At 46.2% G+C, this 15,119-nt stretch overlaps 1 protein-coding gene across 1 annotated transcript; it reads left to right on the forward strand.

The window, feature by feature from the left end:
• Positions 1-282: 282 nt before the first annotated feature.
• PM20D1 (peptidase M20 domain containing 1) lies at positions 283-14,315 on the forward strand. The gene is made up of 13 exons (XM_036398561.1): positions 283-478; positions 2,251-2,337; positions 2,895-3,127; positions 5,160-5,246; positions 6,527-6,660; positions 7,101-7,220; positions 7,981-8,056; positions 8,256-8,317; positions 8,563-8,641; positions 9,672-9,743; positions 10,183-10,351; positions 11,066-11,165; positions 12,236-14,315. The coding sequence occupies exons 1-13, from the start codon at positions 283-285 to the stop codon at positions 12,363-12,365; spliced, it is 1,545 nt and encodes a 514-aa protein (XP_036254454.1). The 3' UTR covers positions 12,366-14,315.
• Positions 14,316-15,119: the final 804 nt, after the last annotated feature.

The raw sequence follows: 15,119 nt of genomic DNA on the forward strand, positions 1-15,119 counted from the left end.
TTGGAAAGGGCTTGGAGCACCAGGGACAGTGGAAGGTGTCCCTGACAGCGCAGGGGTGGAATGAGATGGGATTTCAGAGTCTTTCCAACGCAAACCATTCCCTAATCAGCGCTTCACTCGGCCGCCCCCACATCCGCTAGAAACTACATCTCCCAGCAGCCCCCGCGAGAGCAGCGGGTTACACCCGCCCCTGCTCCACTCCTATTGGTCGCCATGCTGACGAGACGGGTGGCGATTGGCTCCCGGTCACGCCCATCAGCCGCGGGGGCGCGGCGGTCAGTGATGGCGGGCGGGCGGCGGGCGGTGACGGTGGCGCTGCTGGCACTGGGCACCGTGGTGTTGGCGCTGGTGGCCGCCGTCCTGCTCCGCGCCTTCGTCCTGCGAGCCCCGGCCGGGGTGCCGCGGCTCTGGGCACGGAGCGCCGGCACCGTCGCCCTCAGCGCTGGCGAGCGGCAGGAGCTCAAGGAGGTGCTGCGAGGTGAGGGGGCCCGAGCGCTGTGAGCCCCCCTCGCCCCTCCTGAGGGGGGACCCAGGGCACGGGGGGCGGGTGTGGAGGCGGCCGCTCCCCGGGTGCTTTCCCTGGAAGGAACCGGGTGTTGGCTGCCAGCAGGACTAAGGAAGTGATTGAAAGTCTGTGCTGGGCACTGCTGAGGCCACGCCTCGAGCGCCCTGTCCGGTTCTGGGCGCTGCAGTTCAGGAAGGGCTGGAGCGAGTCCAGGGAGGGGAATGGAGAAACCTGAGGGAGCTGGGAAGGGTTTGGACAATCCTGAGGGAGCTCGGAAAGGGTTTGGAGAATCCTGAGAGAGCTGGGGAAGGGCTTGGAGAGTCCTGAGGGAGCTGGGGAAGGGCTTGGAGAGTCCTGAGGGAGCTGGGAAGGGTTTGGAGAGTCCTGCGGCAGCTGGGCAGGGGCTCAGCCTGGAGCAAAGGAGGCTCAGGGGGAATTTCTGGCTCTGCACAACTCCCTGCCAGGAGGGGACAGCCGGGGGGGATTTGGGATCTTGTCCCAGGGAACAGGGACAGGAGGAGAGGGAACGGCCTCAGGCTGGGCTGGGGAGGCTCAGGTTGGACACCAGCAGGAATTTCCTCATGGGAAGGGCTGGAAGGGGCTGCCCAGGGGGGTTTGGAGCGCCCATCCCTGGAGGTGTCACCTGGAGGTGGCACTGAGTGCTCAGGGTGGGGATCGGGCACAGCCTGGACTCGATGATCCCACAGGGATTTTCCAGCCTCGGCGATCCTGTGCTTCTCCTGAGCCAACTCTTGCCCTGTGTTGATTTTCTCCACCGTTTCCTGCTCGTACACACAGAATTTTGCCAGACAGCCGTGAAGGCGTTTCCAGACATCCCTTTGTCCACGGGATAAGTCACCGTCGGGATTTTCTCCCTCTCTTGTTCTTGCTCACCACTGCTGTGCCCAGTCCTGGGCTGTTTGTGCTGTCTGACGTAGAAGATTTGAGGGGTTTAGCTCTCAGTAGGGCTGGCACTGTGCAGGAAACCACAATCTGGCACCAAGTGATAAAACCCTGTGTGTAAACCTCATACCTTGCTGGTTTGTAGGATTTATTGCCTAGCAAATTGTGTTTGCATTCTTTTTTTAATGGGAAAACGAAGGCTCACAATAGATTTTTGTGTTAATTCATGAATCACACGACCTCAAAAGAATCCATAACCTCTGCTGGCAGCTGCTGTTTGGAAAGGCAGCTGGGGCTGAGTTACTCCCATGTTCTGCAGGACAGGGACTGGATGCTGGAGAGCCTGTTTAAATGCCAGGGCAGACCAAAAGGGCCAACAGAAGCCCTGTGTGTTTATACAGGTTAATTTATAAAGCACTAGGGAGGTGTAATAACCATCACAACCTGCTTAACTCTTGAGAAAGAGCCTGGGACTGCCAGCTCAGCTGCCAGAGGAGCCTGTGGCTCTGGGGAATCAGATCACCCAAGCAAACTGCAGCTGCTCCTGGACAGTAGCATTTCTAAGGACATCATTCAACACTTGCAGCATGAAAAGTGGAGTCAAATTGTCTGGAGAGTTGCCTTGGCTGAGCTGTTAGGAAACGCTGGTGGCTGCGTGTGCACGGCCCAGCTGAAGCACATCAGTCTCTGTTTGATCATGGCAGCTCGTGCTGTGCTGTGAAATAATGTTTAAAGCCTGGGAAAACACTCAGGAGCAGAAATGTGCTTCCACTTGTGAAGTGCAGTTGGAGCTGTGGTTGGTTTTGGTGCTGAGTGATTTCTGTTCTGTGTTTTCTTTGAAGGGGCCATTAAAATCCCAACTGTGTCCTGGTCTCCAGAGGATGTGAATACAACTGCCATGGCAGAATTTGGGAGCTACATCCAGAAAGGTACTGAACTTTCAGTCTTGGCAATTTCTGCTGCTCTATTTTCATAAACAAATTGAAGGGAGCGTGTATCATTCCTGAATATCAGAGATTTTTATACTTTTCCTGAAGAAATGTCCTGTCTGACATGAATGAAGGAATTTCCTGTCAGAAATGTCACATGTGTGTCCCCTCTGTAGCAGTGGTATCAATGGCCCCAAAAGGTTCAAAAGCCTTTTTGTAATGATGGTGTTTGGTCCTTGAGATGGTTAAATGCCATTAAAAAAATAAAAAAGGATTTTTCTGCTGCTGCTTCAACCTAATTTTTTGGCAGTTCCATCATTGTGCCCTGCAAAAGAGCTGCAGCACTGCTGAGCAAGAATTCTGCTTTTGTTTAGGAGGCTTTCAAATCCCAAGTGAGATGGATTGGTAGAAGATGAGAACTCCTGTGCCCAGTCTTATTTCCAGTTCCCCTCTGATGCTCCCTAGCTGACAACTGTTCAATAATGCTAAAATTAGCCCTTATTGTTAATTTTTTCCTTCACATGTCTCTTAAATTTTTTTATTTTTTTCTTTAACAGTCTTCCCAGCTGTATTTTCTTCAAAGTTCATCCAACATGAAATTGTTGGCAAATACAGCCACCTGTTTAGAGTGCAGGGCTCTGCCCCTGGCCTGCAGCCCTACATGCTGCTGGCACACATGGATGTGGTGCCTGCTCCCCCTGAGGGCTGGCACTTCCCTCCTTTCTCAGCTGCAGAGCACGAAGGTTTCATCTACGGACGAGGAGCGCTGGACAACAAAAACTCTGCCATGGTACTGGGCTGGGTAATGTCCTTCCACACAGACACAGCCTGCCAGAGGCACAGGGGAGCAGCCCAGCCTCCTGGAATTCACTCTGGTGTCTCTTCCTCACCCCTCTTTCTGCTAGGGATAAATTCCAAGTTTTTCCTAAAGATGGGGTGTTTTCTCTCACTCTTCACTGTTACTGAAGAAAAGATGGTTAAAACTCACAAAGAATCAGGAGAATGATATTGCCAGATGCAGATGGATTTGGTTAAATGCCAGGTTAAAGTTTTATGGCACAGGGGGCCAGAGAATCCATGGTTGCCCCATCCCTGGGAGTGTCCAAGGCACTTGGAATTCACTGTGGTGAATTCACTGTGGTGAATTTCTCACCCCTCTTTCTGCTAGGGATAAATTCCTAGTTTGGATAAATTCCAAGTTTTTCCTAAAGATGGGGTGTTCTCACTCACTCTTCACTGTTACTGGAAAAAAGATGGTTAAAACTCACAAAGAATCAGGAGAATGATATTGCCAGATGCAGATGTGTTTGGTTAAATGCCACTTTAAAGTTTTATGGCACAAGGGGCCAGAGAATCTGTGGCTACTCCATCCCTGGGAGTGCCCAAAGCACTTGGAATTCACTCTGGTGTCTCTTCCTCACCCCTCTTTCTGCTAGGGATAAATTCCTAGTTTGGATAAATTCCAAGTTTTTCCTAAAGATGGGGTGTTTTCACTCACTCTTCACTGTTACTGAAGAAAAGATGGTTAAAACTCACAAAGAATCAGGAGAGTCACATTCACAGATGCAGATGTGTTTGGTTAAATGCCAGGTTAAAGTTTTATGGCACAGGGGGCCAGAGAATCCATGGTTGCCCCATCCCTGGGAGTGTCCAGGGCCAGGCTGGAGCAGCCTGGGATAGTGGAAGTTTCCCTTCTTGTGGCACTGGATGAGCTATAAAATCCCTTCCAACCCAAATCATTCCATAATTCTCTGTCAAATGCTGTGTTTGAAACCTTGTCCTTTTTCCCAGGTGTCACAGAGGCATTCCAAGCCAAAACTGGCCCTTTGAAAAGGTTTAAAAATGAAACATTTAAAAATGTTTCAAATTAAACATTTTTATAGAATAAGATAGACAAACAACCCTGCATCTTTTATCCAGCCTATGGCAGAACAAAGAGCTGTTGCACTGAACACATTTGGGAAGAATGGAGTCAGAAAAGATTGGGAAAGATTTCTCATGGGGAAAAATGATGGAAAAATGACTCTGGAAAATGTCCCTTTGTGACTTTGGTAATGCCTTCCATGGCAGCCCGATATTTGAATTTGAACAGATGTTTAGTGTCACACAGGACACACTCCAGAAAGTTTCAGGATGTTTAATCATCAATTTCAAAGCCTTGAAACTTAAAAGTGTAGGTTGGTGCTTCATTCTGCTGTGAACTGTACAAGTAACTCCACAAATGGCCAAAAAGAATTCAAATCAACAATTTTAGTGAACATGGCAAAAGAATGGGTGCTGACAATATCGAGGTGATATGTGAAAAATTATTTAAATTGAAAAAGAGAGATGGAATAATAGAGCAAATGTATGTATATATATATATATTGCCACAGCAAATGGTAGATTTGATTTTTTGATTTCTCATCCTTCAGATTAATTTTCTTGTTCTGTTTCTGTCATCTTGGCAGCTCCTTAAACCTCCTGGATTTGGTAGCTCCAGAGAGAGCCAGTCTGGGTGTGTGACAGGCACTGCAAGGGAGCAGTGAATTCCTGGAGGGAAGGGAGCAGTGATTCTGCTCTGGGGGCTCCTGTGCAGTTTGTCCCTGAACCAGCTGCTCTGTGTTTCATGTCCCTCCCCTGGCACCTGGCACAGCATTCCTGATCCAAACCACTGCAGGGTCTTTTCCAAGGAATGGGAATATCCTCAGGGGGAGCTGTAGGAATCAAAGCTCAGCAGTGAACAGCACAAACATCCCAAAATTCTCTTCACTCTGCATTCTGTTGCATTTATTCTCCTGGTCAGCAGCCAGGGATGGTTCAGCAGTTCTCTTTTCCTGCAGGGCATTCTGCAAGCTCTGGAGCTCCTGCTCAGGAGGAATTACCGACCCCGGCGCTCCTTCTACATCGCCATTGGCCACGATGAGGAGGTATCGAATTTCCTTTCCTTGCCACACACACTCCTCTGGGTTTTCCTTAGAAAGCCCCAAGGACGTTTTGAGCTGAGGCTGTTTCCCACTCCCTTTGCTGCGTCTTCCTTCCCTGTTGAAGGTCCTTGACTGTAACATTTTCCCCTCTCCCTGTGATGGGAGCCCTGGGTCAGTGCAGCTTTCCCTCCTTGCAGCCCCTCATTGCATTTTATTATTGCATTTTCACTTGGGGCCTGCTTTGGGAGGGGTGCCTCTGCTTTCTCCAATGGATCTCCATTTTCATTCTATTGCCAAAGCTTGCGGCCAAAGCTCACATTTCAGTGCAGGCCTAAAGTGCAAACCCATTTGTGCTCTACACAAATAATTTGGCTTTTTAGAGGCATGGTTCTCTGCCCTCTCTGTTCAGTGCAGGCTGAGCTGGGTTTGCAAAGTGCAAACCCATTTGTGCTCTGCACAAATAATTTGGCTATTTAGAGGCATGGTTCTCTGCCCTCTCTGGAATTCCAGACCCTGCCTGTCCTTCTATGTTGGCATTGGCCACCATGAGGAGGTATTTTCTTTCCTTTCCTTGCAACAACAACCTGTTTGCATTGTTCCTCTAGGTAACAGGGCTTAATTTTGAAACATTGTTTAGCTGGAAGGTCTTTCCTGTTTTTCTTGGTTCTGTGGGGAGATAATGTGTCAGGCCCCAGGTCACAGTTATGGATTGATTGTTTGGCTTGGAGTGACATTCACAAAGGGTTTGGTGTGATGAGCAAAGGGAAAAGAACATTGGAGGGTGTCACTTTTAAATTCTTTTCTGCAAGGAAGGTGCAGCAGGAATCCCCTTTTGGAGACAGGAAAAGCTGGGTTGAGATTCACATGGTTGTGCCAAATGTTCAGGAAGAAGTGGCAAATATGTTCCAGTGGTACAGAGAGACAGGGGAGGTGGGTTTGGTTAGGCACTGTCAAAATAGAAACACAAAGAATTGTTAATAGTTGAAATAAACAGGTCTGCAGTTGCTAATCTGGGACTTTACAGCTCTGAGGTATCAAAATGAAAGCAGCAGGCAGTGACTCATCAATAAGAGCACTTCTCATCATGGCTGTAAATTCATCTGCTATCAGGCCATTAACGATCTGCAATTAATTTTCCTGGAAGAATCTTTCATGTTGCTCTGGAGCTGTTCCCCAGGGGATTTCATGCATTCTTTGTGCTGTAGCCAACAGCAAGGTGCTTTCCAGTTTTCCTCCCAGTGTTTTGGCTGGATCTGATCAGTTCCTCTGCCTGGATTGCACAGGTGTCTGGGCTGAAGGGAGCAAAGAAAATTGCAGCTCTGCTGGAAGCCAGAGGAGTGAAACTCTCCTTCCTGCTGGACGAGGGGAGCGCAGTGCTGGATGGCATCATTGCAGGGGTGAAGAAACCAGTGGCTGTGTAAGAGTGACCACCAGAATGTGATTCATTTTCAGTCGTTAATTAGTGATAAATGACATTGGTGACATCACTACAGAATGTTTGCAGGACGTGTGGCAGCCTTGGTGCTGCTGGAGCTGCAGCAGTGGCACAAAGTGCAAGGCAGGGACCTTCAGCCTTTGCCTGCTGCCCATCACAGTCATGCTGACAGAGGCACAATGTTCCACTGAGCATTTGGATTCTGTGCTGAGAGCTCTGCTCACTGCACAGGCAGCCCAGCCACCAGTCCTGCAGAGATCTAAACACTGTTAATGATTTGTTGTTGCTGCTTGAGTGGCTTTTATCATACTAAAACTATGCAGAGTAGTTATTTTTATCTACAGTCTGTGTGTGTGTGTGTGTATTTGGAATTACATTAGTCATTTATTTGTTAATTAATTGATTAATTTATCATTGTCCAGGATTGCAGTCACAGAAAAAGGTTCAATGACACTGAACTTCACAGTGGAAAAAGAGCCAGGGCATTCATCCTTTCCCCCTAAGGAGACAAGTATTGGCATTCTGGCAGCAGCCATGTCCAGGTGAGAATTTCCTTGCCACCCAATGCCAAAAACAGTCCAAAAACCTCCTGAATCACTGATATGTGGCTTTTTAAATATTTGTGTTTGGAGTCTTTTTCAAGCTGCTGTTCTATATCTGCAATTGCAGTTTGTAGCTCACTTTGAAGGGCAGAAATGAAACTCCCAGCCAAGGGACAATTGCCAGGTGTCTGCAGAGTCTTTGCACTTCAGCTGTTCCAAGTGTCAGCCAATTCTTTAAAAGCAAGACAAGTGCTGTCTGCCCTAATTTCCTCTGTAGCAACAGAGATTCCATTGTTTGGGTGCAGGATTTCTCTGGAATTTGTTCCTACCTCAGCTGGGAATTCTCCAAGCCAATGAACAGGGAGCAGAGTCATAACATGACTGCAGGAATCATCTCTCTACATCTCTGTGCAGATACCAAATTGGCTAAGAAATGCCAATATTTTAGAAAAACTGAGTATGTCCAGACCTGCTGGGATTTGTGTGCTAGTTTTCTGGATTTCCATGTATTTAGAGCAGCCAGTCTTTGGGATTTTTTCTGCTGTTTCTCAAAGGAAATCTTTGCACGTGACTGGAATGCCCAGAAATCTGTGGAGCTGTGCTTGCAGTTACTTACCAGGAGAGCAGAGTGTGATTACATCTCCAATCACAGAGATACATTTCACAAATCAAATTCCTGACATCCTTCTGGAGCAGCAACAGCCAGAGAGTTGGTTTTGAACCTTTTCAGCGTTGCAAACGTGAACAATTTGTTTTGTAGGCTGGAGCAGAATCCCTTGCGCAACCTGTTTGGCCACGGCCCAGAGCTCATGACCATGGAGCACCTGGCAGCAGAGGTGAGCACTCAGGCAGGATTTCATTCCCAAATTTCCATAAGAAATTGAAGAATTTAGTTGTGTAGAAAGGATCAAAAAAGCTGGTTTTTCACCCAGATTATTGTTGCTGCTGGAATCGTTTTGTCCATATTCAGGTGACTCCAGCACGCTCTCGACAAATGAAAAGTTTCTGATTTGTGGTTTTGTTTCTTGCCCGTAGTTCAAGTTTCCTCTCAACATCATCATGAGCAATTTGTGGCTGTTCTCACCTATTGTCAGCAGGTAAGAAAAGAGATCCTTGATAAACATCCCCAACCTCTGAGCCTTAAAAGATGAAGCCATTTCTAATCTTCCCAGGAAATCAGTTATTTTATAGTTTGGATAATTCAGTGGTTTCCTGTTAATAACCACTTTGTTAATTGAATAAGCCATCATTCAGCTTATTGCCTGTGCAATTATGGTGCTTCATTTTTAGCAATATTCAACTTATTTGAAAAATTGGGTTTGATTTGTTTCTATTTTTGTAGAGTCCTTGCCTGGAAACCTTCTACCAACGCCTTGATCCGAACAACCACTGCAGTCACCCTGTTTAATGCAGGAATCAAGGTGCTTTCATTTGGGTTTTTCTCCATGTAATTATGATGAGACAATTAGGACATTTCATTTCCACCTATTGAAATCCAGTTCTAAGATCAGTGTGGGCCCTGTGTGGTGCCACAGTCTCATTCTTACCTCAGATACAGCTTGGGTTTGAAGATCACAGTTGAAAATCTCTCTCAGAAGTATCTGATCTCTGCCCACCACTGTTAAAATTCTTAATATTTCAGCATAGACCAGAAAATGTGGTTTCTGCATAATCCTACAGAGGCAATATTTGAAACTGTCACAGTCACCAACACTTCCCTGACCCAGACATCTGCAGCACAGGTCTGGGGTTTGCCTGAAGTGTGTTAAATGTGCACCTTGGACTGAGAGATAACAGCCAGATCCTTCCCTGATAAGGAGGTGGAGCTGTCCAAAAATCCTGGAGCCCTGGAAAACAAACAGGCTGTGTTTGGTGTGTGTCTGAAAAATCTGTGACTGAAAAGCATCCCTGGACAGGAAAAGATGCAGTGGCTGAACAGTGACACGGAGTGGCCAGGAGGGAAGTGACACCCTGGTTCCTTGGGGTTTTTTCTAAAGATTTCATACGGTTTTGTTTAACAAAGTTGTAAATATTCAGTCTGTAGATAAGAAGAGTTATGTGTTCAATAAAAATCAGTTGTTAAGCAACTTACATTTACCCAAATATGAAGCATTTAATGTGACAATGAGGTAAAAATAACACTTAAAAATACCCAGAGTTTCAGAATTTCTCAGTATAAATTTTCTGAAGGGACAGAGCTTAGCTCAAGATAAAAACTTCTAGAGAAGTAACAGGTAACTTCATTTCTGTTGATTTGACAAATATTTCTTTGTGTATTTAGCTGCATTTTAGATAGGATTTACAGTGTTTTAACACAGAAAGAGACATCACACTTGGTGTTAACAGTGGAGCACCTGAGGCCTGAAGCTGTTTGAGCAGTTCTGAGTTTTCAGCTGGCATTTTATTCTGGTTTTCACTTCCTTTTAAACTTTGGCCTTTCCTTTTTTCCAGGTGAATGTCATCCCTTCCTCTGCCAGAGCCACAGTGAACTTCAGGATCCACTCAGCTGAGACAGCTGCTGAGGTAGCCCTGGGCAGATCTCCTCAGCCTTTGTGGCCCAGAGCACGTGGATCATCTGGGATATGGAATGGGTTTGTGACCTGGCACAGTTTGGGGATCTTGCACACCTCGGGATGTCTGACAGGCCTGTCCAACCCAGGGCACCTGGGAAACAAAAGCTCTTCCCTCCCCAAGCCTTTGCTGGAAGTTTCTCTCTCTGGAAGCTTTTTCTGGATTATTTGGATGCCATAATTCCCAAGAGCAGCAGGCTGAGCTCCTGCCTTCCAGGAGTACCTTGAGACAGAGATTAAAACTGCACCTGAAGTGTCAGCCATGACTCAGAAGAGGAACTGACACACACTTCAGCCACAACTGCCAGTTCACAGACAGAACATCTGCTGATGTCTCTGAGGGCTGCTTTCTCATTTCTTGTGTTCCTCTTGTCTCTGTGTTTCACCCCCAGGTGCTGGAGACAGTCAGGAACACCATTGCTGATGAGAGAGTGAAGATTGATGTGGTGGAGGCCTTTGACCCCCTGCCCATCAGCCCTTGGGATGAGCAGACATTTGCTGTCCATATTTTTCAAAAAACCATCCTGGACACTTTCCCAGCTGTTGACAGTGTAGTCCCAGGTGACAGCAGGCACATGATGATTATTGTTTCCTCTTTTTGCTTTTCCTTTCTCCAGCTCTGCCTTGTTTCCATTTGCTGTGTACTCCTCCACCCCAGCTGTTAACTGCTGGAAACAGCTGTTTTTTCCTCTTTTTATTCCCTTCCCTCTTTATGCTTTAAAAGTTTTAATGTTGTTTTTTAGTAGTGGAAGTAAAAAAGCAAACAGGAAGCTGACAGAAACAATGAGCCTTGAATTGGGCTCTCTACACATACAAAGGAATCTCTTCAGGGAAGAAAGGAATTGTGAGGGAGAGGAGGAGTCGTCTTGCTTCAGTTCTTCTTTTATTGTTTTCATAGCTGCCAAAGCCATTCCTGCTTTTCTGTATTGTTCCTTATGATCCCAGCCCCTTCCCTTTTTTGCAGTTCTTTCCTAGCTCTGCAGTTCTTGGATTGAAGTTTGAAGTTTGCATTTTTGGATTGAAGTTTGAAGTTTGCATTTTTGGATTGAAGTTTGAAGTTTGCATTTCTGAGTGTCAAAGCTGTTCTTGGGCTGAGTTGTGTGTTCAGCTCCATGTTCCCCAGCATGTCCCAATCACTGTTTCCAGGGATGCTTTTGGTGCAGGCAGAGCAGGACTGTTTTCCTTTGCTTTCCCTCTCTCCTGGGGAGAGGTGGGGCACTTTTTGAAGCTCAGTTGTTCCTCTCCTGCAGAACAAACCTGAGCTTTGTTTTCCAGGCACGTGCATTGGAAACACGGACAGCAGGCACTTCACCAACGTCACCAAGGCCATTTACAGGTTCAACCCCCTGCTCCTGAAACAGGATGATCTCCCCAGGTACTGAGCTCTTGGGGTGGGCCCAGGCAAAGAGGAGATCCATGAGCAGAAGGAAACCCAGCCTTGTGTACCTCCCATGCTGTCATGCCACCATTTCCTGCAGATTTGGGGATGGAAATTACCTTGGGACCACGTCAAGTGGCTTTTTATTCCTTCAAATTCAGCCAGGACCCATTGAGGTGTTTGATTCTGTGCTGCTTTGGGTCCTTTGTGTGCTGCAGCAGTGTGAGAGGTGCTGGTCTGGTAGTTGGCCTTGTCCTGCAGATTTATCCACATATTTGGACACTCTGAATTGATTAGAAATTTCCTGAAGTTATGTGATAACAACATCATCATGCAAGGGATTGATTGCTTATTTAAATTTCTCATTTTATTGAGGTGCAGATGATGCAGGGGTGTTCTGCTGTACAGGAATGGCCAAGAGATGGGCCTTTAGGATTTTTTCAAGATCAGATTTTTAGATTTTTTTCCAGACTCAGCTATTGGGCTCTGAGCCTTTGAATCAGTACATTTGGCTTGGTTACAGTGCAGTTTTTGGGCCATATTGCTGTGTTAACTATTGGGATATATTGCTGTGTAACCAGTGCAGTTTTTGGGCCATATTGCTGTGGTTTTCTGTTGGTTACAGTGCAGTTTTTGGGCCATATTGCTGTGGTTTTTGTTGGTTACAGTGCAGTTTTTGGGCTATATTGCTGTGGTTTTCTGCTGGTTACAGTGCAGTTTTTGGGCTATATTGCTGTGTTTTTCTGTTGGTTACAGTGCAGTTTTTGGGCTATATTGTTGTGTTTTTCTGTTGGTTACAGTGCAGTTTTTGGGCTATATTGGTGTGGTTTTCTGCTGGTTACAGTGCAGTTTTTGGGCTATATTGCTGTGGTTTTTGTTGGTTACAGTGCAGTTTTTGGGCTATATTGCTGTGGTTTTTGTTGGTTACAGTGCAGTTTTTGGGCTATATTGCTGTGTTTTTCTGTTGTGCACTGCTTTATGAACCAACAGCCAAGCAGGGTGCTGGGTTTGATTGCAATTGGATCAGAAATTCCCCATGACCTGAAAAATGTCCTTTTTTCTTTCAGGATCCATGGGTTAAATGAGAGAATCTCTGTTGAGAATTATGAGAAGCAGGTGGAGTTCCTCTTCCAGCTGATCAAGAACTGTGACATTGAGGCACTGCCAGAGCCCCACGCCAACTCCCACGAGCTCTGAGACACTTCTGGGAGAAGCAGCTGCAGGTGGACTCTGGGACAGGGGCTGAAGATGGAATTTTGTCTTGAGTATTGAGCTACAGCTGGAATTTGGGTTTTTTTATATTATGGTTTACATACAGATGGGAAAAGTGCTGGTTGTGTGATAGGAACCTGGCCAAACCCAACAAATAACTCTGATTTCTGTGGTCTGATGTGCAGCCATTAATCTGGCACTAATAATTTTCAGCACTTTAAACCTCTGAAATTGGTAATCACTAAAAATCTGAGCTATAACCAGCAGTCACTCACACTAGAAGCTGACTCAGCCTGTGTGCTTCTGACAAACTCCTTTTTTATGGTGAATGGATCTGTCTCAGGTGAGGACTCTGCCAGGAGCTCATGGGGAGGGTTTGTGGGGTGGTGAAAGGGTTCCTGCCACTGGTACAGCCACACTGAGAGGTTCTTGCACTGCTGCTTCCCAGGGGATGCTCCCAGGGGATGATCCATGGCACTCTGAGCCAGGGGCAGTGCTCACTCTCATGGCTGCACTGATTTCTGACTCTATTTTCAGGTACTTCAAAACTTCTGTGTTGCTGTAACTGAGGAGGTGCTGAAAACTCTCCTGTCCATCGTTCTAGTGATGATTTTTGTTCCCTCCATGGCTCATGGTGTGGCTCAGGGTGTGTTGTGCAGCTGGGTGTCAGAATAAGGGATTGCAGCTTTAAATAAGGAATTAAATCCCTGTTGTCTGCTCATCTCTTTTCTCATTGAATCACTTTATGCTTCCCCTTTGCTCTTCTGAAAACTTGATTGTGAAAGATGTGAAACCTTCCAGTTTCTCCCAGTTCAGTGCTCACTCCCATGGCTGCACTGATTTCTGACTCTGTTTTCAGGTACTCCACAACTTCCTCGTTGTTGTAACTGAGGAGGTGCTGCAAACCCTCCTGTCCATCATTTTAGTGATGATCTTTTCCTTCCCCAACTCAGGGTGTGTTGTGCAGCTGGGTGTCAGAATAAGGGACTGCAGCTTTAAATAAGGAATTAAATCCCTCTTGTCTGCTCATCTCTTTTCTCCCTGAATCACTTCATGCTTCCCCTTTGCTCTTCTGAAAACTTGATTGTGAAAGATGTGAAACCTTCCAGTTTCTCCCAGTTCAGAGGGCTCTGAGGTTTGTTCCTTCACTGTCAGTGCAAGCAGTTTCCACTTTCCTGCTCATTTTTTTGGGAACCCTGGGCAAGGCAGGCCATGGATGTTGATTCTGCTTCATCTTGCACTTCTTGCCTACCTATGACAGAACTGAAGGGTTCTGCATTCCTTTGGCCTTTGCAGTTGGGGTTACCAGTATTAATTTAGACAAATACCAGTAATTTAGAAAAATAATGTATTTAATTAAATTAATTCTATCAATAAAAGTGATGTTAGCCAAAGAAAAGCCTGAATCCTGGGGAAGGCAGGCCATGGATGTTGGCTCTGCTTCATCTTGCACTTCTTGCCTACCTATGACAGCACTGAAGGGTTCTGCATTCCTTTGGCCTTTGCAGTTTAGGTTACCAGTATTAATTAGACAAATAATTTATTTAATTAAATTAATTCTATCAATAAATAGTTCACAAAGTGATGTTAGCCAAAGAAAAGCCTGAAAGCTGCTGTGTGCCAGTGCCTGTGCTGCAGGGACCAGTGCAGCACCTCCTGCTGCACAGATGTGTCTGTTTATCAGAGCTTAAATCATGCACTGGAATGGGTGGATGTTCTGCTTTAAACTCACACTGTGAAATGTGCTGGAATGTACAGGAAATACCCTGAAATGCATCCTGAAAAACACTGATGGAACTGATGTGATTCCAGTTCTTTCCGTTCACTTATTTATTTGTAGTCTGATCTTATCACTGTGGCCAGAGGGCTCCAACTGTATCACTGAATAATTGAAACAAAACTGACAGTTTCATCTAATAAAATGAGGAATGTGAATTCTTTTCTGATGATTATTTCTTCTTTTTATGTAGCTGTGTAATTGCAGTGAAGTCATTTCCACACCTGAGCAATCCATGAAGTTTCCATCAAAACAAACCCACCTATTTTCCAGCCAGCTTTAATCTTGGCTGCCTTTTCTACACAAAATCAGCTCACCCTGGCCAGGCATTGTTGGGCAGTAAATCGTTTGCACCTTTTCTGGTTTGCTACACTTTGTGATTTGTTCAGGCACGTGGCTGTGGCTCTTTTGTGGAGGTGCCACTGCTCCTGTGAGCTCCTGTGTGCAGGCACAGCAAAAGTGATGTGTCAGGGCACAGCACTGAATGGAGCACAGCCCTGGCAGTGGGAGGTGCACAGAAGGATTTGTTGTTGTTTTTTTCTCTGGCAAATCTCTGTAAAAGTGAGTTTAAAGCCTTTGCTTTGGCTGTAGAGGGGCAATATTGTTTAACAGCTGATGGTTGTGCTGCCAGTCAGAGGGAAAACAGGGAGAAAATGGGAAAAAAATCCCATGAGAGAGCACAGGTTGTGAAAGTGCTGACCTGGGTCATGCTGCTGAGGTGTGGAAGGAGGGATTTCTTGCCTGTTGTACCAGCAAATATGTCCTAAAGACATAAAGCATCTTTATATTCTGTAATCTTCCCCCAGCCAGAACCCCCTCACTTCTGTTCTGGTGAGGATTGTTTCTTTAAAGGAAGAAAATTCATTTTGCTGCTGAAGAACAATGAAGGGCAGAGGGTGCTGGGAAGGCAGGGCTGGGTTTGGCAGCTCCTGGTGAATGTGTGCCCTGAGATTTGGCTGGGG

Source organism: Molothrus ater, chromosome 25 (genome assembly GCF_012460135.2).
Source record: "Molothrus ater isolate BHLD 08-10-18 breed brown headed cowbird chromosome 25, BPBGC_Mater_1.1, whole genome shotgun sequence".
In the NCBI taxonomy this organism is placed as follows: domain Eukaryota; kingdom Metazoa; phylum Chordata; class Aves; order Passeriformes; family Icteridae; genus Molothrus; species Molothrus ater.

Excerpts from the sequence above, each read along its gene's own strand:
- PM20D1 (XM_036398561.1), top strand. The coding sequence starts at position 283 with ATGGCGGGCGGGCGGCGGGCGGTGACGGTGGCGCTGCTGGCACTGGGC. Across the intron at positions 9,744-10,182 it reads CAGCTGAGACAGCTGCTGAG|GTGCTGGAGACAGTCAGGAA; the intron begins GTAGCCCTGGGC and ends TTTCACCCCCAG. Across the intron at positions 10,352-11,065 it reads TGTTGACAGTGTAGTCCCAG|GCACGTGCATTGGAAACACG; the intron begins GTGACAGCAGGC and ends TTTGTTTTCCAG.